The sequence below is a fragment of the Geotrypetes seraphini genome, chromosome 14 (assembly GCF_902459505.1).
Source record: "Geotrypetes seraphini chromosome 14, aGeoSer1.1, whole genome shotgun sequence".
Taxonomy (NCBI): Eukaryota; Metazoa; Chordata; class Amphibia; order Gymnophiona; family Dermophiidae; genus Geotrypetes; species Geotrypetes seraphini.
The window spans coordinates 13,296,533-13,317,568 of record NC_047097.1 but is presented as its reverse complement, the minus strand read 5'-3'; the positions used below and the strand labels follow the sequence as shown (position 1 = coordinate 13,317,568).

At 39.3% G+C, this 21,036-nt stretch overlaps 1 protein-coding gene across 6 annotated transcripts in view; it reads right to left on the bottom strand.

Annotated features, from left to right (window-relative positions):
- NEDD4 (NEDD4 E3 ubiquitin protein ligase) overlaps nucleotides 1–21,036 on the bottom strand; it is a 319,682-nt gene that overhangs the window by 176,233 nt on the left and 122,413 nt on the right. For all 6 annotated transcript variants that reach the window (XM_033919613.1, XM_033919614.1, XM_033919612.1 and 3 more), the window contains one exon: nucleotides 9,816–9,866. In XM_033919613.1, the coding sequence (XP_033775504.1) occupies nucleotides 9,816–9,866 (51 nt within the window). The remainder of the gene's footprint in view (nucleotides 1–9,815; nucleotides 9,867–21,036) is intronic.

Genomic DNA, 21,036 nt, shown 5'->3' with positions numbered 1-21,036 from the left:
GTCTCCCCCCCTCAACAAGGTCTGCCTGCCCGCCCCACCCTGAAGGCCTGCTGCCCCCCCACTACCTCGAAGGACCGCTCGGCCCCACCACCACCACCACCACGAAGCACTGCTCATTCCCCTGGCCTCCACGCTTCATTTCCCTGGGGAAACAGCCTGCAGCAAGATCGCGCGATGCCAGCGATCTTTGCTTGCTTCGGCTGTTTCCTCCGCAGCGGTCCCGCCCCTCCTCTGACGTCAGAGGAGGGGCGGGACCGTGGTGGAGGAAACAGCCGAAGCAGGCAAAGATCGCTAGCATCGCGATCTTGCTGCAGGCTGTTTCCAAACGCAACACCCGGCGCAGGGGGGGGGGGAACCGGACCGCCCCCGAAGCCCCCCCCCTTGGTACACCACTGTCTATAGAATTGTACTTAATATTCTAAATGAGTATTATACAGCGACATCAATATCTCCTTTTTCCTACTGGGTATACCCTCTCCCTAAGAACCCTAGCATCCTTCTAGCTTTCACCATTGACTTTTCAACCTGTTTGGCCACCTTGAGATCATTACATACTAACTATCACACCCAAATCCCGAGTCTCTTTTGTGAACAAAAGTTCTCCACTCCCTAAACTTTACCATTCCTTCAGGTTTTTGCAGCCCAAATGAATGACCTTGCATTTCTTAGCATTAAATCTTAGCAACCAAATTTTAGACCAAGCTTCGTTAGGGCTTCCTCATGTTATTCACACCATTAGGGATATCTACTCTATTGAAGATTTTCGTATCATCCACAAAAAAGCAAATTTTACCCGACAGCCCTTCAGCAATACAGTAACCTCCGAGAATTTGCAATTCACGGACTCAGTAATTCGCGGTATTTTCTAACCACCTCTTCCTGATAATAAAGTCATGGTTACACCAATCAGGAGCTGCTTTGACATGCTCTCTGGCATATCAAAGCAGTTCCTGATTGGTGCAACCATGACTTTAGTACCAGGAAGAGGCGGTTGGAAAATGTGCCCGGCTTTGTAAGTACAATTTAAGCATCCGTCGGCACCCCAGTTGCCCTCTCCTGCCTTCAATCAGCTGAAAAACCATATTCGTGGTTTTTCAAAATTTGCAGGTGTTCCTAGAACGAAACCCCCACGAATTTCAGGGGAGTACTGTTTAGTGGATGCTGCGGATGGGCAGACTGGATGGGCTATTTGGACTTTATCTGCCATCATATTTCTATAATGTGTCTAAATTGAAAGTTTCCAATGTATTCAATTTGAAAATCTACTGCTGCATTTTACCCAAGTTGCACAGTATTGATGTTCTAATCATCAGAGTTCTAAATGATAAGAAGTTTGTCCTATATTTATTAAACAAGGATATCAGATTAAATAAATTACTTGATTGGATGTACAAATAATTGAGTGTTTCAACTGAAAAAGGAGCTTGGGAGTTATTGATTTGCGGTCACTATTCTATTTGTGCAATTACTATGGAGGGATGTCAAATTGAGGAACAAGTTGGGTTAAATTATCCAACTGAAACACTCAACTACCATAAATGATTTATTTCATCTGATATCCTTGTTTTTTAATGGTATATAGGACAAGCCTTTCGTCAATTTAAGATTTGGATAACACTGTGTTAATTTATGGTATATTAGAAAACCTTTAGCCCAGCACAGCCAGACCTATTACCACCAATTTGAAAATTTGCATTGTATATATATATTAATTGGATTCTTCCTGACATATGTCATAATGATGCAAGGAGGAAATTATATCAGCAAGAGCAGCAGTGGATTAAAAAAAATTATAAATTTTTGAATATTATACAACGTCAAAATATGTGACATCAGGCATTAAAGAAATTAAAGGAAAAATGTTTTGCAAATGTCAATAAACATTTGCCCATAAATAAAAGCAATAATGATCTAATAAAAAGGGGAAATTATTAATTATGGGATAAAAAAGAAAACAGTGGATTTTTTTAGTTGAATACAATGGAACCATTTGGTTTAAACATTATGAATTAAATACATTCTACTGATAACTCAATTGTTTATTGTAATTATCAGAATCCTGTGGCAAATTCTGATGTTTGTGTTTTGTTTTCATAGTCCAGCAACTGGACAATTTAAATTATGGTGTTTGATGTTTAATGGACTCCCTGGTTGATGCAATACTGGTCTAAATGCTTGTTTGGAAGAACCCCTGATGCAGCATTAGTGAAACAATGGGACTTTTGTCAAGTGTGAATCACCTATATATCAAGCAAGCATTAAAGAATTCAAAAAGTAATCCTCTGGTTATAATTTTTGGGACAATTAAAGAAATCTACTACGATGCATTAAGATTATGAGGACTTGATTCATATTTCAAAATAGAAATTTTGCTTAAAAAACAAACAAAAAACTATCAGGAGGGAGTCATGCTATCTGTAGAGCTAAAACAATTGTATTAGCAATGAAACTTCAAAGCTCCTAGGGAAGATATACAAACTTTTATAAAACTTATCCCAATATGGAGTCCAATCATATTGGTGTCAACAACTCTGGAAACAAAAGCAGTATGAAAAAAACCCTCCCAAAACAGTTGGAAGAAAAACAAATTGCTCTAAATTGGCAGATGTTCATAGATTTTTAACCTTGCTACTCCTTGGGTTTTGGCCAGGTACTAGGGACCTGGATTGGCTACCGTGAGAACGGGCTACTGGGCTTGATAGACCATTGGTATGACCCAGTAAGGCTATTCTTATGTTCTTATCTAATCCTCAAGAGCCACTTGTTTTGCTTTATGATTCACTTAGGCTTTTACTAAGCTGTGATAAAAAGTGGCTTTAGTGCACCCTTATACAGGCTTCCCCCTTCCCCTCCCCCCACACTAAGGCATTTATACAACAGCAATAAAAATGGCTTTCCTCTTTTTTTGAAGCACATGGCCATTTTGAAAAATAACTGCATGTGCACTCACCACTACCCATTTTGTAGGCAGTTAATAGATCACCTGGTATCTGTACCCTAATAAGTTAGCATGCAGTAATGTAGCTGCGCTGACTGGTTAGCATAGAAAGCCACTCTAACCCTTAACTCAAAAAATGCATTTTTCAGTGTGTAGTTGGGTTAGTGAATGCACATTTGGCAGCTTAGTAACAGTGACCCTTAGAAGCCTTATTTTTGTATTTTTGGAGGTTTTTTATTCTCCACCATATATTTATCGAAGACATTATAGGAAAGTTGGACCTATTGGCATTTGTATCCTGTTTAGAACAATTAGTACTGAGGTCCATTTCCTTCATCTTGTGTATTTATGCTAAATTACGTCAAAACATAAAACATTAAGGGCCTCTATCAAACTGCACTAGCAGTTTGTAGCACGGTGAGCCGCTTTGATTGGCCCGCACTGCTCCCGACCCTCATAGAGTTCCTATGAGCGTCGGGAACAGCGCGGGCCATTCAGCGCAGCTCTCTGTGTGAAAAACTGTTGGTGCAATTTGATAGAAGAGGCCCTAAGTAAATCCAAACAACAATTGTTATTCTGAAAACCTACGGGCAAAAGGAAGAACACCTTGCCTTAAAATACAGACAGTCCAATAAAAGGCAAGGTAGGTGTCTATTCAACCAATGAGAGGATCTTGATTCATGAAAGTAGTCTTTATTCCTAAATATAGTCCCAACTAGGATCCAAGTTTGGGTATATTACAAAATGCCTTCATCAGGGGACACTGATAAAAACATTAAAAATACAAATATGGACATATATAAAATCATAGCACAAAAACTCGGATATGGTGAATATCACCAATAATCACAAAAAACACTTTCACCAAAAGGAAAAATTGAAGGTATAGTAAACAAAGGACTCTGCTTGTGTCCTTTGTTTACTATACCTTCAATTTTTCCTTTTGGTGAAAGTGTTTTTTGTGCATATATAAAATCATGACATGATTAAAAGCAACTACTAAATTAATGGCCTTGATAATAGTTCTTCTGAGTGATGGCAATAATCAATACTCCAAAAAAAAAAAAAAAAAAGCAAACACCACACTCTCCTATGTCTTAATGTTCTTAATTTCACTTGTTGCTTCTATCTCTTTTTAACAATTAGTTCTTGTATACTCAAAACATTTCAGAAACCAGAAGAAATTCAAATCTTCAGACTTTCAAACATGGCCTCAGCGGCTACACTTGAGCATCATATTTCATGTAATGCTCAAGCCTTATAGTAGCCAGCCACTTCATTGGCCTTTCAATTAATCTTCCTTAGTGTTTTTAAATATTTTAAAATATACTTAAAGCCAATAAATAACTTATCTTATGTAGATATATTGAATGGGGCCCCGTTCAGTATATCTACATAAGATAAGTTATTTCTTCACATAACGAGCTCCAGCTTCAAAGATCTTGATGAAGATCTTTGAAGCTGGAGCTCGTTATGTGAAGAAATTCCCCTGATGCAGCTTGACCGCGAAACAGGGCTTGTCGGGAATACTATGGGAATACTATGATTTCTCCCAGTGCAAAGCTAGATTGAAAGACAGCAGCACTGGGAGTTCTTTCACTGCGCTGCGGTGATCTTGCCTACACCAGAGGATATCTAAGAGAAGTGCAGGTTTTTGACTTTATTTACATGATTTTGAAGTTTATGATCTATTAGATTTAAACGGAGTTTTTCTTTGACCAAGGATGTGTTATCTATGACAAATTTGTATTTGCCTTAGTAGTTTCTGGAGTTTGTTCTCCTGAAACACTGAGATCTTTTCTCCATGATTCTGATTACCTGCTCTATCTAAAATCTCTGGTAAGTGGCCATAAGTTGAGAATATCTATTGGTGGCTATACTTTATGTGTGATTGTATCACATGTCAAATGTATATGCAGGAGATGTATGTGAAAGATATATGTAAAGTACTGGTACCAAAGTGGGTTGAAGAGCCTGAACACCATGGTCTCAAAAAGAACCGTTAAAATGATATGGGAAAGCAGGCAAACATAAAAGCAGTACCTCATATAAGGCTCAGAAGCCGGTGCTCTGTAGACAAATGGAAACGGAGGTCTATGAGACTTTGTACAAGACAAAAAAAATCCGTGCTACTATAAATGCTTTTTAATGCATACTTGACATGGTGAATGAAACATTGAAAAAAATAAAATGAAATAAATAAAATTCAGCGACATTCTCTTACCATGCTGTAGCAGGCAACGCTCCACGCTGTGAAAGCGAAAGTAAAACCGCACGCTGCCTTGGGATGTTTAAAAAAGGTGACGTGACCATGTGAGAAGTCAGCGTGGTATAGTGAAAGACATTATAATGAGACCAAAAGGAACTGTAAAAACTAAATCAAGCTTGCTTGATGTGAAACAAAATATCTGCACTTGGTCTGAAGAATGTAAAAGCCAGCACCCAAAATGTAAAAGAATTTTTTGAGGACATGGTGTTACTGCGTTATTAGAATGATGGAGATATGAATCTCAGAGAGAGAGAGAAATGTCTCCAGTCTGGCTGAGGCAGGCATAGTGTGTGCAAATGGGTGCATCAGGAGGATAGGTCACAAACTTAAATGGAGAAGATTAAGAGGCAATATGGGTGAAATGTAAAGGACCTCTTTCATGAGTAATGTAAAATGGAGCATAAGTAAGCCATGCTTGAATAGGAATGAGGAAATGGATAACCAGGGGCACAAAAACTGAAAAAGGCATGAACCAGAGCCTAGTGAATATGTAATCAAACATAAACAAGAACATATTAAAAACATGTTGAAATAAATGTGTGTGTGATTGAAAGCACATAACAGGCTATATATAGGGAGCTATTATATAAAAGTAGTCAGAGGTTACAGCAAATAAATAGTGCTTAGCATCAAAGACAGAGGTGCTTAACATAATTACGAATCAAAACTTTATGATTTAAAAATGAGCGTGAACATTTTATGTATGCGACATAAAAAGAGGGACAATGCATATTCTGAGATACTTCTTAAAGAAACACTATAGTCAACCTCTGTGTTCAACCCATGAGGGTGTAGTGTATTGAGATAATGAATGATGCATTGTTCTACTTGTAGCAGGAAAGTGTCAATATTGCCCCTCTCTGATTAGGTTTGGTAATCTTGTAAACAAATAATTTAAAATCACCAATGTTTTCCAATGCGATACTAGGGGTGCGGATGCTATACCCCTTCTGATGTTGAGGCGATGTTCTACGTACAATTCTGGTTTTTATCATTCTTTTGGTTTTGCCTATGTATAGAAGTTGGCATGGACATAGTATATCATAAATAACCCCACAAGAGTTGCAGTTAGATGAGTGATGACGTTTGTATTTGTAGTTTGTTTTTGGATGAATGTATTCTGAAATCTCAAGATAATGTTCACAGAAGGAACATCTTCCACACTTGGTACACCCATGAATAATTATGTGGAAAGTTTAAAAAATGCAGTTGTAAACTGATCCCATTTCCTTCTTATCTTTTCGGGGATATTCCTTTACAAGCTATTATATGGCTGACTTCACTATTAAATAATTTTCTTGAAAATGGTTACTTTTCGTTGAGTATGGGGAACATAACTTTGACACTGTTATTGAAAAGCACCGATCTGGATCCTACAGTTCCCTCTCATCATCCATCGCAAATATACCCCTTTTGACAAAAATGATGGAGTCAATTATTTCTAGACAACTTTCCAACTACTTGGAGAAATTTTCTATTTTGTTACCATTTCAACATGGGTTTAGACCAAACTTTGGTTCAGTCTTAAGTGCGCACCGACAAATGAGCACCGACAATTCAGCGCAGGACTTCATCGCATCGAAGAAAAACCTTCTTTTAAAGGGCTCCGATGGGGGGTCTTGGTGGGGAAACCCCCCCACTCTACGTAATAGTGAACGTGCTGGTGGGGGGGGGGGGCTTTGGGGGGGTTGTAACCCCACATTATACTGTAAACTTAACTTTTTCTCTATTTTTTAGGGAAAAAGTTGTTTTCAGTATACTGTGGGGGTTACACCCCCACACCTCCCCAACTCCAGCATGATCCCTATTAAGTAGAGTGGGGGGTTCCCCCCCCACACCCCCCGTCGGAGCCCTTTAAAAGAAGGTTTCTCTTCGGCACAATGAAGTCCTGCGCTGAATTGTCGGCACACGTCTGTCTTGCACGCTTAAGACCCGTCACCTCAAACTTTAGTACGGAGACTCTCCTATCATCATTAAGTTCAAAGATTCAAAATTTACAGATACAAAATAAATGTGCGGTATTGTTGCAATTTGATCTGTCAGTTGATTTGTATGTTATAAGATATTGGTTTAAACCAAGTTGTACTGAACTGGTTTAGTAAATTCCTCTCATTGCGATCTTATGAGGTACATTTGGTGGGTGAGACTTCCTCCTCTTGGAAATCCAGCTGTGGGGTGCCACAGGGCTCTCCGCTGTCGCCAATCTTGTTTAATGTATATATGACTTCTCTGAAAAATTTCTGCCTTTCATCAGCAGAGACTATGGGGTCCTTTTATCAAGCCGCACTAGCGGGGTTACCTCATCAGACATTTCATCACCACTAACGCCCCATGGCCGGCTAAAAAACTAACGCCTGCTCAATGCAGGTGTTAGCGGCTAGCGCGGCAGGCGGTTTAACGCGCATTAAACCCCTACCGCAGCTTGATAAAAGGACCCCTATATTTACCTATGCAGACAATATTTTCATTTTATTAGAAGTTGATCCTGATCTTAACAACCTGGTCCCTAGTATACACTGCTGCATTTCTAAACTTCAACTGTGGGCTTTGTCTATTCAAATGAAACTGAACGCTACCAAAACCAAATTGCTTTGGATTGGGTCAAGATTAGAAAACCTCCCTTCCTCTGTCACATTGAAAACAGGTATCTCACTGTAACCTGTTCTGGGCTCCTTTGGGAGGATGGGCTAAATAAATAAATAAATAAATCAATCTAGAGTCCTGAGTGTCATCTTGGACTCATCACTTACATTTCATGAACAGATAAATTCCTTGACAAAAAAATGTTTTTTTAGTCTGCGCATGTTGAGGAGGTCAGATCACTATTCCATCAAGAACATTTCTCAGTGTTGGGTACAATCTACTGTGCTTTCTCAGCTAGATTATTGTAACTCAATTTATCTGGGCATTAAGCAGAGCAGTCTGAAACGACTTCAGTTAATACAGAATACTGCAGCTAAGCTCATTTTTGGGAAACGAAAGTATGATCTATTTCCCCTTTGTTGATAAAGCTTTACTGGCTCCCAGTTCGCTTTAGGATCCAGTTTAAATGCGCATGCATAATCTTCAAGCTTCTCTATGGAATATTTGATTCTTTTGTCCCCTTATGTGGGAATAGCCTTAGACTTTGCCATTTGAGAAACACACAAAGATATGTTAGCCTTCCCTCCCTTTAAGGGGATTAAATCTGCTGGAACGTTCAGTCAATCTTTTGTTTTCAAGTTTGCAGAGATCTGGAATGAACTTCCTGACTCCATTAGGCCAGCTGCAATTATTTTGTAATTTCCTGAAAACTTTGTTGTTCTCACAATTTTTAAATGGTTTAACTACAGTCTCAACAAAATGATAATATTATAGTTATTATTCTTATGCTTTTCTTATGTATTTTAGTTTTTAATTACCGGTAGTTCTTCCTTCTTCTATGTTTTCTGCTATTTACTCTAGTCTTAATTACATGTGAATCGAGTTGAGCTCCACTGGGAGATGATCCGGTATATAAACCAAAGATTAGATTAGAATGACGACAGAACATGCATTGTCAGTCCTTATTTGTTCATGGTTTGGGAATTTAGATGGAACAAGCTTCTCCTTTAAATTCTTATCTCTGGAATAGGCAATCATCAGTTGTTTATCTTTGAAACATGGATGTCCTTCAAGGATTTTCCAATTGGCTCTAATGATTCTCTGGATGTCTTTACAGAGATGGGTATATCTTAAGATGCAAACAATATCGGGAGTAGTGTTGCAGAAGTCTCTGCACCGGGACCTTGCTTTTTCTTACCTTTCCTTGATAACTCTATCTGGATAACCTCATCGTCTGAATCTTCCAGCCATCTGTTTTGCATTTTGCTCAAAATCTGAATTGAGCGTGCAAATCTTTTTGAGTGGTAAAAACTGTGAAAAGGGTAGATTACTCTTGAGAGGATGATGATTACTGGTAAAATGTAAATATGCTTTGCGATCTGTTGGTTTGCGATATAAAGCAGTGACTAAGGGCTCCTTTTATCAAGTCGTGTTAGCGGTTTTAGCGCACGCTAAACCCACGCTACCTGGCTAGAACTAACGCCAGCTCAATGCTGGCGTTAGCGTCTAGCACAGCTGGCAATTTAGCGCACGCTATTACATGCGTTAAACCGCTAACGCGGCTTCTTAAAAGAGCCCTAAATGATAGTCTGATTTTCGAATAAGAAGGTCTAGGAAGTTGATTTCACTTGAATCTGCATTCATTTGGAACACATTTGTTTTAATTCTGCATGTTTTAAATTTTACATTCGTTTTTAATTATGTTTTGCTTTTAATCATATCATGATTTTATATATGTACATATTTGTATTTTTAATGTTTTTATCAGTGTCCCCTGATGAAGGCGCTTTGATTATGCTGAAACTCGGATCCTAGTTGGGACTATATTTAGGAATAAAGACTACTTTCATGAATAAAGGATCCTTTCATTGGTTAAATAGATGCCTACCTTGCCTTTTATTGGACTATTCTGAAAATCTAGTCAGCTAGGTGATCCGAGGAGTTACTTGTACTGAAATCCAATAATTTAAACAGACACTTGAACAATCTCTTAGGCATCAAGATATAATCTGAATTAATACATACTGGCAACTGATTGAGAGGAACATCCACTTGACCAAGGAAGTCATCTCTCGTCTATAAGGAAAAATGAGATAAATGATTGTATACCTAAGATTTATTATAGTTTAGTTTAACTTTCAACTAAAAATTTGAAAAAAACAAATCAGCAATTTAATTGTTTTCTAATGAAGATTTTGGCTGAAATGAAAAGTATTTCAATTAAGCACTGCATGGAAACATTGAACTTCCTAGCATGCACAAAATAACAAAGATAGCATTTCAGTATCCTAGTCCAGTGTTTCTCACTTCTTCAAGCCAAGTACCCCCCTAAGTTTAACAAATATCAACCGAATACCCCTGCCCAGGCTCCACCCTTGACCCCACCCCCATAATAATAGTACTAATTGTAGTGCAATTTCGTCCATCCATTTTTCATATACACACAATATAATCTTATTAGTACATAATGGTAACCACAAAACCCCCCCAATAAAACCTAACCACAAAGCACACTGTATGCAGAGAAAATGCAATTATAATTTATATTCGTTTGGGGGGGGGGGGTTCAAAGAGGTCTAGGCAGATGACTTTGAAATATGCAATGTCACCTCAGTAAGAACTATAGAAAAATAGAAAAATATAGTGCAAAATATAGACAGCAGATATAAATTCTCAAAACGGACACATTTTGATCACTAAATTGAAAATAAAATCATTTTCCTACCTTTGTTGTCTGGTGATTTCATGAGTCTCTGGTTGCACTTCCTTCTGACTGTGCATCCAATACTTCTTTCTTTCTGCCTCCTTCACGTTTCCTCTCCTCCGGACCTCATTCCCTTCTCCAACCAACATCTCTCTCTGTCCTTCCATGAATCCAACATTTCTCCCTCTCTCATTCCCCGGATGTGCAGCATTTTTCACCACTGCCCACCAGCCCTATGCCCATTTCTCCTTCTATCACTCCTCTCCAGCAACATGCCCCATCTCTCCCTCCATCACTATGCCCAACATTCCTCCCCCTGCATCCCTTTCAATATGTCCTTCTGTTCCCTCTCCACAACCATATCCAACATTTCTCCCTCTCACCCCTTTCTACCTCTTTGTTTACTCCTGGCAGAATTCTGTGTATCTCTCCATCACTTCATTCTGCTCCTGGATCCAACATCTCTCTCCTTCTCCCCTTCCACCTCCGGTGTATCTCTCTCTCATCTACCCCCATGTCCCAAACCTCTCTCTCTCTCCCTTCCTTGTGCCCTGTGTCAAATCTCTCTATCCCACCCAATGCACCATCTTCCCTTCCTCTCCTCCATTATTTGCAATTTCATCTTCTCCCCTTACCACGAATGTCTTCTTCTACTCCCCTTTCTTTCTTCTCCCCCTCCCCTCCCCATGTGCCACCAGATTTTCTTCTTCTTATCTCTTCCCTCCCCCTGTGCCATCAGACATCCTTCCTCTCCTTCCATGTACTCCAAGGCTTGCTTTTTTGGGTCACGATATCCTTAGTGGCTCTCATGTGCTGCCTGCTGCTAACCTAGAAGTCTCCCCTCTGCTGCGATGAGATTCAGTGCTGATTCGCTCCCCCGCCTCCGAATCGATGGTGATTCGCCCCCTCCCACCTCCACCCTAAAGCAGCAGCAGCAAACATACAGTCTTATGAATCTTTGGAAGTAGATAAAACACTGGTATCTTATAATGTAATGTTTACTAGATACTTACCTATTCAAGGTAATTTACAATTTCCCCTGGGTGTGGACAATGCTAGTTTGATTGTGCTTTGTATTTGATTCCTGATGGATATTTCTTCTTAGTTGCTTGTATTTTGTTGGTTGACTAATATTGCAAATAAAAATTGCTTACACATAATATAATGATGTCAAAAATGTATATTCTTTGTCAGTCACAAATCCAGCCCTTTTACCATCCCCAAACAGCTGAGAAATCAGCCAGTAAATCATTATCTGAAGGATCTACTACTAAGGGCATATAATTTTCAATGATGGATAACTGAGTCCTCGCTTCTTTTAAACATTGCTCCTTATCCCAAAAGGACTATGGCACCTCCCTTATCTGCTCTACTAATTACTATCGAGCAGTTAGAGTCCAGATTGGCCAACACCAGATGTTCTTCTTTCCCCAAATTATGACGCAATCTATTAGGGGAACCTTCTAATTGCTCAACATCTTCAAGAACAGCTTCTTTGAAAGCAGCCAACACTGGGTCCAATGGGTCTGGAGGTAGCCAGGTGGATTTATCCTTGACTACAGATCTATCAGCATTTCACCCTCTCTTTCTGAGAAGTACACCTTAAGTTGAAGTTTTCGCATGAACTTTTCTAGTTCTACCCTAAATTGAAAGGGTTGATGGTCCTTAGCGGGCACAAAAGATAAACCTTTATTTAATAAAGCTTCTCAGTAAGGTGATGCCCAGAGATGTTTACCACAAGTGCTGGGTTTAGGAAGTCTTCCCCCTGACCTGTTGTCTTCCTCACTTTTTTGCATCTCCCCATCTGTATCGTCTCTGTGACACATCATCACTACCACTAGAAACTTGGTAGTCTTCTTTTTCTCTTGTTTATTATCCTTCCTCATCCATGTATATATATATAACCAGTGGAATAATCCCTCTGGTCTCACTGGTACTTCTTCACTTTTTTGGAGGCACAACGCACTCCTAAATTTTTCACTCTTACATTTCAAGTCTTCCAGTTTTTCTTCATACTTGTCTTCACTAGTCAGGGCAGTAAGTTCCTCCAAATAATTTGATTCTTTATTTGTATCTTCATCTGTGCTGTTTTAATCAATAAGAGCATCAAGTCAAGGGAACAGCAGTTAAGAATTTTATTCCATTGATCCATAAACATTGGATCATCCTCAAATAACCTCGGAGACCTCATCATACACAGGCCCCTAGGGATGATTTCCTACTTGTAATAATTAACCAAGGAGGCACTGTGAAGCTCTCTAATTTGATCAATTATTTATGTTAATTCAGTAATTCTATTTATCCATTACTGAAGTCAATATAAAGTCCATTCCTACGGAAGGAGTCCTTAATACTTCATCTTTTTGGCTATCTGCAAATACCAGGCTACTTTTCCAAAATTGTGCCATATTCATTATACCACAATAAGTTCCTGGAAAGAGCACAATAACCACACAATATCAAAAGCATCCTGCTCCCAAAAAATTGTGAAACGAAGAGCTCCTATCAGTCACTATTTGCACCCACAATACATATAGAAATAGCCTCAAAACTATCAATAAGGGCAAAGAGTGGAGAAAAAAACTTCAGTTGTGCTTCATAGGTTGAAAAAACTCCACTCCTTTATAGTCCAACAAGCCCTGGTCAGAGTTCAATATTGCAAACATCAAAATTTAACTAAAAGGTGAAACACAGAGCAACTTCTTTATAGCACAGTACTCATTCTCTGAGACCCAGGAGCTCTTTCCAGCGAGCAAACACATACAATGTCTTGCCAACTGGGAAATAATCATACATGTGACACTCTGCAAAAGACTGGATAGCTCCCTTCTTGCTGCTGGACTATCTGCATCTTATTATAGAGCTGCTAAATTAAATCCTTTTAAGGTACTGGGAATATTAGACCACCAGCCAGTCGGGTTTTTGGGATAACCCTAATGAATATGCATGAGAGAGATTTGCATATAATTGAGTTGACAGGCATGCAAATCTGCTCCATGCATATTCATTAGGGCTATCCTGAAAACCTGACTGGCTGGTGAAACCACTGGTATAGAGAGCTTTAAGTTAATTTGTATGCTTTATTTAGTATTTGAATCTTAGCAAATAATGAAATATAATAAGAATATGTAATAACCAGTTCATCTGTTGTCCTAAGTAGGATAATTGACTATTTAAATTAAGACTATGTAAAGGACATGAGCTAGGATTGGGTGGGTGGGTGGGAGGGAGGGAGGGAAGGAATGTAGACTAAACCAGACACTGCCGGCAAGAAACTCTCTAGCAGAAAGTTCAAGTTTAAAAACTATAGCAGGCTTTTACTCTATGGAAAATAACTAAGTAAAGCTTGTTCTTTTAAGATCTAAAACTATTTTTATAAAGGAATCTTCAGTTCCTCTGGGTTTCAACTCCTTAATCTCATTCCTTTCCTTCCTTTGAAGTCCACTCTATCCACTTCTTCTTCACATAGGTGTCATTTATTGGCCCTTGAAAAGTTCTCCTCTTCCTTTCTCACATCAACACTGGCTCTATACTTCCCTTATTCCTTGGTAGTTTAGCATTTATGCTGATGACCCCTCCAACTCTTATGCCTCTAAGGTTCTTGCATTAACATCTTCATGCAGCCTCCGGTTATACTCTACCATTATTAACTGCCAACAGGGCCACTCCCTCAAACTTGTCTTTTCATCCCAAATATTCACTTTCACTCATATTTCTCTACCTTAGGTCTTCCTCTGATCATCATCTGATAGTGTTCACACTTAATCACCACCAATACATTTAGGAATCTTCAGGCTACTGAACCTTGCACTCTCCCTACCACTTTCTTATCTCTCATATCATCCACTATGTTATCCAAATCTGTCAAAGAAGCAGGTTTCCTATAACACTATACTTTTCTTTGCTTTGAACACTCTTGCTCCTCTCATTACTTGTCCTGTAAGGCATACAAAATCCCAGCCTTGACTATCTCCAAAATCTATTACCTACTATGTTCTTTGGAAAAATTCCACAACCATTCTAACTTCATACATGTTAAATTCTTACTCTCTACCTTCCAGTCTGCTATTGCAACTTGCCAAACAAAACTACTATGTCCACTTAAGTTCTTTTCCTCCAGCCTTTCCTATCTCTGATACAATGAACTCCTTCCTCAAAGTACCTCCACCTCCAACCATCCTTCCTTTTTCTGCTCAGACCATGGCCAAGTACCTCCATAACAAAGCCTTAGGTTCTCCACTAGATCAAGTTTCCAAGTTTCCAAGTTTAATATATATTTGATTGATCGCTTTATCAATTTCAAAGCGATTAACACAAGTTTAAAATTACAATATATAAAATTTACAAAAAACAAACAAGCACGACAGAACAATTTCATTACAGGACAAATCGGAAACATTAGGGTAAGTAGGGGGAGAAATTACAATATATTTGAGCAAAGTAAAAAACAAATAAGGGAAAACACATATGGGTGGGATAAAAGGGGAAAAGATTAAAAAAAAATTATTCTAGCATAAAATAAATCGATTCTGAAACTTGTAAAGATTTAAAAGAAAAAACCGAATAAAATTTAAATAATAAAAGCGTCGCTAAATAAAAAAGTTTTAAGATTACTTTTAAATTTGTCCAAATTAGTTTCTTCACGTAAATAGATAGGGAGAGAATTCCAGGTTTGGGGCGCTGTAACTGAAAAGATATATTGTCGACGTGTATTAATTATTTTTAATGAAGGAATTGTTAATAAGCGTTGTTTATCTGATCTTAAAGTTCTGTTAGAAGAATAAGGAATTAGTAATTTATAAATGAATGCCGGAGATTTAAATTGAAGGGATTTAAATGTAAGTAGGCAGAGCTTATAGATTATTCTGTGGGCCACAGGGAGCCAATGGGCCTCCTTGAGGAGAGGAGTGATATGATCAAATTTTTTTGCTTTTGTGATAAGTCTGATAGCTGTATTCTGTATGATCTGCAAACGCTTGATCTCCTTTTGGGCGATACCTTGAAATAGGGCATTGCAATAATCTAATTTGGATATAATGAAAGAATGAATGAGAATCTTTAATGAAGTGGTATCGAATGATTTAGAGATTGATCGTATTTGTCTAAGTCTGAAAAATGAAGATTTAATGACGCTATTGATGTGGTCGTGAAAGGAAAGTTTGTTATCGAGAATAACTCCGAGAATTTTGGTTTTTTGTACCACTTGTAAAGGAAATCCAAGAATGGAAATTGGTGAGATAAAGGTTGGATTATCTTTCCAGGGAAAGAGTAGTATATTTGATTTAGTGATATTAAGTGCTAAGCGATTCATGTTTAACCAGTGGTGTACTTTTTCAAGTTTATTATTGATTAGAGTTATATCAGAAAAGTTATTAGGGTCGATTGGATGTAAAAGTTGTATATCGTCGGCGTAGGCGAATGTAGTAAAGCCGATGGATTGACATAAAGTCAATAAAGGTGCCAGAAATATATTAAATAAAAGAGGAGATAATATTGAACCTTGAGGTATACCATGCTGAGAGGAGAAAGAGTCAGAGGTCATGTTATTAAAGGAGACCACGGAAGTACGATTTGTGAAATAAGATTGGAACCAGGCTAACACTTGATCTGAAATCCCTATTGATTGAAGTCTGTCTATTAATAATTCATGGTCAATTGTATCAAAGGCCGCCGAGAGGTCTAAGGAAGCTAAAAGAACTGACTGATGGTGGTCCAAGAAGTAGTGAATGGAAGTTGTCATACCAATTAAGGAGTGCTCGGTGGAATGATATTGTCTAAAGCCTGTCTGATTTGGATGAAGGATGTTAGTTTTTTCAATGAAGTCGGATATCTGATTGAATACAACCTTTTCAGTCAATTTAGCTAAAAATGGAATATTAGCTATGGGTCTATAGTTTGTACAATCTCCAGCACTGATTTTTTGATTTTTTAAGATGGGGTGAATAATTGAATGTTTCCATTCGCTTGGCATGATGCCTAGTGTTAAACTTTCACTGACTAAAGTATGTATTGATGGACCGAAAATATGAAAAAAACGTTTAAGTAGAAAAGGAGGAATGGATTCAGTCTTAGAGCCTTTTATATTAATAGAATTTATGATAGATTTCAATTCCGTTAAACTAGGAATGTTAAAGGAGGAGCATCTGGAAGAGAATGAGATGTCATCAGTAGTTGTTGGGATAGATTTGGAGGTTGAGTTTATTATGAAGGTTGATCTAATGTCATCTATTTTTTTAATGAAATGAAGCGCAAGATCATTGGCTGTGAGATTAATCTCGATGTTTAAGTTTTTTTGTTTATTAGAATAAAGAATTGAATTTATTATACGATATAAAGAAGAGGAGTTTGGAGCTTTTTGAATTAATCCTGAAAAATATTTAGTTTTTGCTTGATTTATCTTTGTTTTATAGAAATTGGATTGGGTCTTAAATGATTCGTAATTCGATGGTGATTTAACTTTCCTCCATTTACGTTCGTGAGATCTTAATTGCCGTTTGATAAGGTTGAGTTCTGCTGTGTACCAAGGATTAAAGTTTTTTTTTGCCGGGATGATTTTTGTCTGTTGTGGGGCTACTTTGTCTAGTAATTGTAGTGTGTTTTTGGTCCACAATTGTATTGAATTTTCAAGAGATGAGGATCCTAAATCAAAAAAGTCTGATGGAAGAGCATCCGAAATTATGTCAGATGAAAGGTTATAAAATCACTAAATTTGATAACTTTTTTTGTGGGTAATTGGGGTTTGGATTGTTGAATTTATACAAAACTGATCAGTGTTTTTCACCTTTTTATTGGGGCAAAGGCACACTTGTTTCATGAAAAAAAAACACGAGGCACACCACCATTAGAAAATGTTAAAAAAATTTAACTCTGTGCCTATATTGACTATATATAAAAGTAATCTCTCTTGAATAGGTAAACAAATAAACACAAATAAAGTATTTTATAATTAACTTTATTATGAAATATTAAGTAAACAGAATAGAGAAAAATTATAAAATACTTTATTTAGTGCGAAACCTGGGCCTATTTGGCTGAACACAAAGCTGACATTCTGGCTGGAATCGAAGAAAGACACACACGTAGCTCTTCGTCAACAGCCGTTCCCTTCACCGCCCCGTCACCATCACCGCCATCCCTTTCACCGCCCCGTCACCGCCACTGCCATCCCATTCACCGCCCCGTCACCGTCCCCGCTGCATCCATATAAGCCTTAGTACTGTAATATTTAGCTTATTCCTTTCTTATAAATCAAAGTTCCTGCTGCTGAACTAGAGAAAGAGATGTTCAGCTGGCAGGGCTTTGTTTATAAATTTTTATCAACACAACTAATATACTATTTTATTCTAAAGCAAAAAATAAATAAATAAATATAATTTTTTTTCTACCTTTGTTGTCTGGTTTCTGCTTTCCACATCTTCTCATTCAATTCCTTCCATCCACTGTGTGTCTTCTCTCTACGTCTTCTATTTGCTGTTACTGTGCCTCTCCCTTCACCCCCCCCCCCCCCAATTGGTCTAGCACCCATCTTCTTCCCTCCGCTCCCCCATAGTCTGGCATCTGTCTTCTTCCCACTCTGTCTTCCACATTTCCCTTCGGGGTCTGTTCCTCTCCACCCTCCTTCAATGTCTGTCCTATTCCTTTCCACCACCACCCTTCCCTCCCTCCTTTACCATCTGTTCCTTTCTACTACCCTTCAGCTCCTCTCACATGGCTTATCTATCTACCTTCCTCCCTCTTATTTTCATGGCACGTTACAATGTAATTTGTGCAAGCCACTGGAGCCTGCGAGCTCGGTCCCTGTCCCATCCCCACAAACCATCTCGCTTCTGTGCTCCTATTTTCTCCATTTCTAATATCTCCCCTATGTATCTGTCATTGCCCCCCCCCTGTGTCCATATACCATCCCTATGGCATGTCCCCTTTATGTCTCTGTCCCTATGCCCCATGCACATAATTTCCCCTCTTTCTGTTACCTTCCTGTGTCCAGATTTCCCCTATCTTCCTCTTCCATACCAGTGTGTCTCTTCTTTTCAACCCCATCTAGCTTTTTTCCATCTTTCTTCCCCCCCCCCTGCTTCTAGCATCTGGCTCACCTGCCTGTCCTTCCCTTTCTTTCCTGCTGTGGGTTTTTCTTTCCGTCTTCATCCCCTTGGCCCAGAATCCTTTTCCCTTTCACTCCCTCCTTCCAATTTGAGCCGGGAACACGAGCGATCGCACGGTCCCCGCAGCCACCACTCGCCTGCCCAATCGATCCTACTGTTTAGCCAGCTCTCTCTCTTCGCCTCACCTTAGTTTGTAGGTTTTGTTTTTCGGCGACATGCACGCTTTCCCCCAAAGAGCCGCGCATGCGCGGGCTGCTCAGTGTTCAATTTTCTGCTCTGCTGCAACTTCCTGTTTCCGGTTGCGTCAGAGCAGAAGATCGAAACTGAACAGCAGCAGGGACCGGAGGAGTCTCATGGGAGCGCGTGCGGGACCCGGCCTGAGGCCTAATCAGTGTCTGCACCGTACGGCACACCAGGCAACATCTCGCGGCACAGAACAGCGGTTGAAAAACACTGCACTAGATCATCTCTTTCCCCCTTTCATTCTCACATCTTCCTTCAACTCTTTCATCCTTTCTAAAATCAAGAGGACAAAACACACCCTTCCTCCTTCAAACGCACTACCAATTCTTCTGATCTCATTCCCACCCACGTACTCAGCTCTATCTTCCCTACTATCATTCCTTTCACAACAATTGTTTCTGATATGGATTGCTCTGAAAAGAGAAGATGGAATTCTATCTATGTGGGTGTAGTCTACAGACCTCCGACTCTATCGCAGCAAATTGATAAGGATCCGATTGTGGATATCCAAAAGTTTGGAAGGAAAGAGGAGGTTCTGCTGTTGGGAGATTTCAACCTGCCGGATGCGGACTGGAATATTCCGTCTGCAGAATCGGAAAGAAGTAGGGAGATTGTGGATGCCTTTCAAGAGGCTCTGCTCAGACAAATGGTGACGGAAAACCACAAGGGAAAAAGCGATATTGGATCTGGTCCTCACAAATGGAGAGAGTATCTCTAATGTTCAAGTGGGTGCTCACCTGGGAAGTAGCGATCAACAAACGGTTTGGTTTGATATAACAGCTAAAGTGGAGAGCGGCCGCACGATACTTAAAGTCCTAGATTTCAAACGTACGGACTTTAATGCTATGGGAGAGTACCTGAAGAAAGAGCTGTTAGGATGGGAGGACATAAGATAAGTGGAAAGACAATGGTCTAAGCTGAAAGGAGCGATAAAAATGGCTACAGACCTTTAAGTGAAGAAAATCAATAAAAACAAGAGAAAAAGGAAGCCGATATAGTTCTCCAACCTAGTGGCTGAGAAAATAAAGGCGAAAGAGTTGGCGTTCGTGAAATATAAAAAAAAACCAAGAAGAGGAGAGCAGAAAGGACTACAGGGTGAAACTGAAAGAAGCCAAGAGAGAGATACGTCTGGCGAAAGCACAGGCAGAAGAACAAATGGCTAAAAATGTAAAAAAAGGAGACAAAATTTTTTTCAGATATATTAGTGAAAGGAGAAAGATGAAAAATGGAATTGCTAGGCTAAAAGATGCTGGGAACCAATATGTGGAAAGTGATGAGGAGAAAGCGAATGTGCTAAACAAATACTTCTGTTCTGTGTTCACAGAAGAAAATCCTGGAGAAGGACCAAGATTGTCTAGCAAAGTTACACGAGAAAATGGAGTAGATTATGCGCCGTTCACGGAGGTGGGTGTTTATGAGCAACTTGAAAAACTGAAGGTGGACAAAGCGATGGGACCAGACGGGATCCAACCCAGGATACTAAGGGAGCTCAGAGAGGTTCTGGCGAGACCTATTAAAGATTTGCTCAACAAATCTCTGGAGACGGGAGTGATTCCTGGGGATTGGAGGAGAGCGGATGTGGTCCCTATTCATAAAAGTGGTCACGGGGATGAAGCAGGAAACTACAGGCCGGTGAGCCTCACTTCAGTTGTTGGAAAAATAATGGAAGTGTTGCTGAAAGAAAGGATAGTGTACTTCCTTGAATCTAATGGGTTACAGGATCCGAGGCAACATGGCTTTACAAAAGGTAAATCGTGCCAAACGAACCTGATTGAATTTTTTGATTGGGTGACCAGAGAGCTGGATCGAGGACATATGCTAGATGTAATTTATTTGGATTTCAGCAAAGCCTTTGATACAGTTCCTCATAGGAGGCTGTTGAACAAACTTGAAGGGCTGAAGTTAGGACCCAAAGTGGTGAACTGGGTCAGAAACTGGCTGTCGGACAGACGCCAGAGGGTGGTGGTTAATGGAAGTCGCTCGAAGGAAGGAAAGGTGAGTAGTGGAGTCCCTCAGGGATCAGTGCTGGGGCCAATCCTGTTCAATATGTTTGTGAGTGACATTGCTGAAGGGATAGAAGGAAAAGTGTGCCTTTTTGCAGATGATATCAAGATTTGTAACAGAGTAGACACCGAAGAGGGAGTGGAAAATATGAAAAAGGATCTACAAAAGTTAGAGGAATGGTCTAATGCCTGGC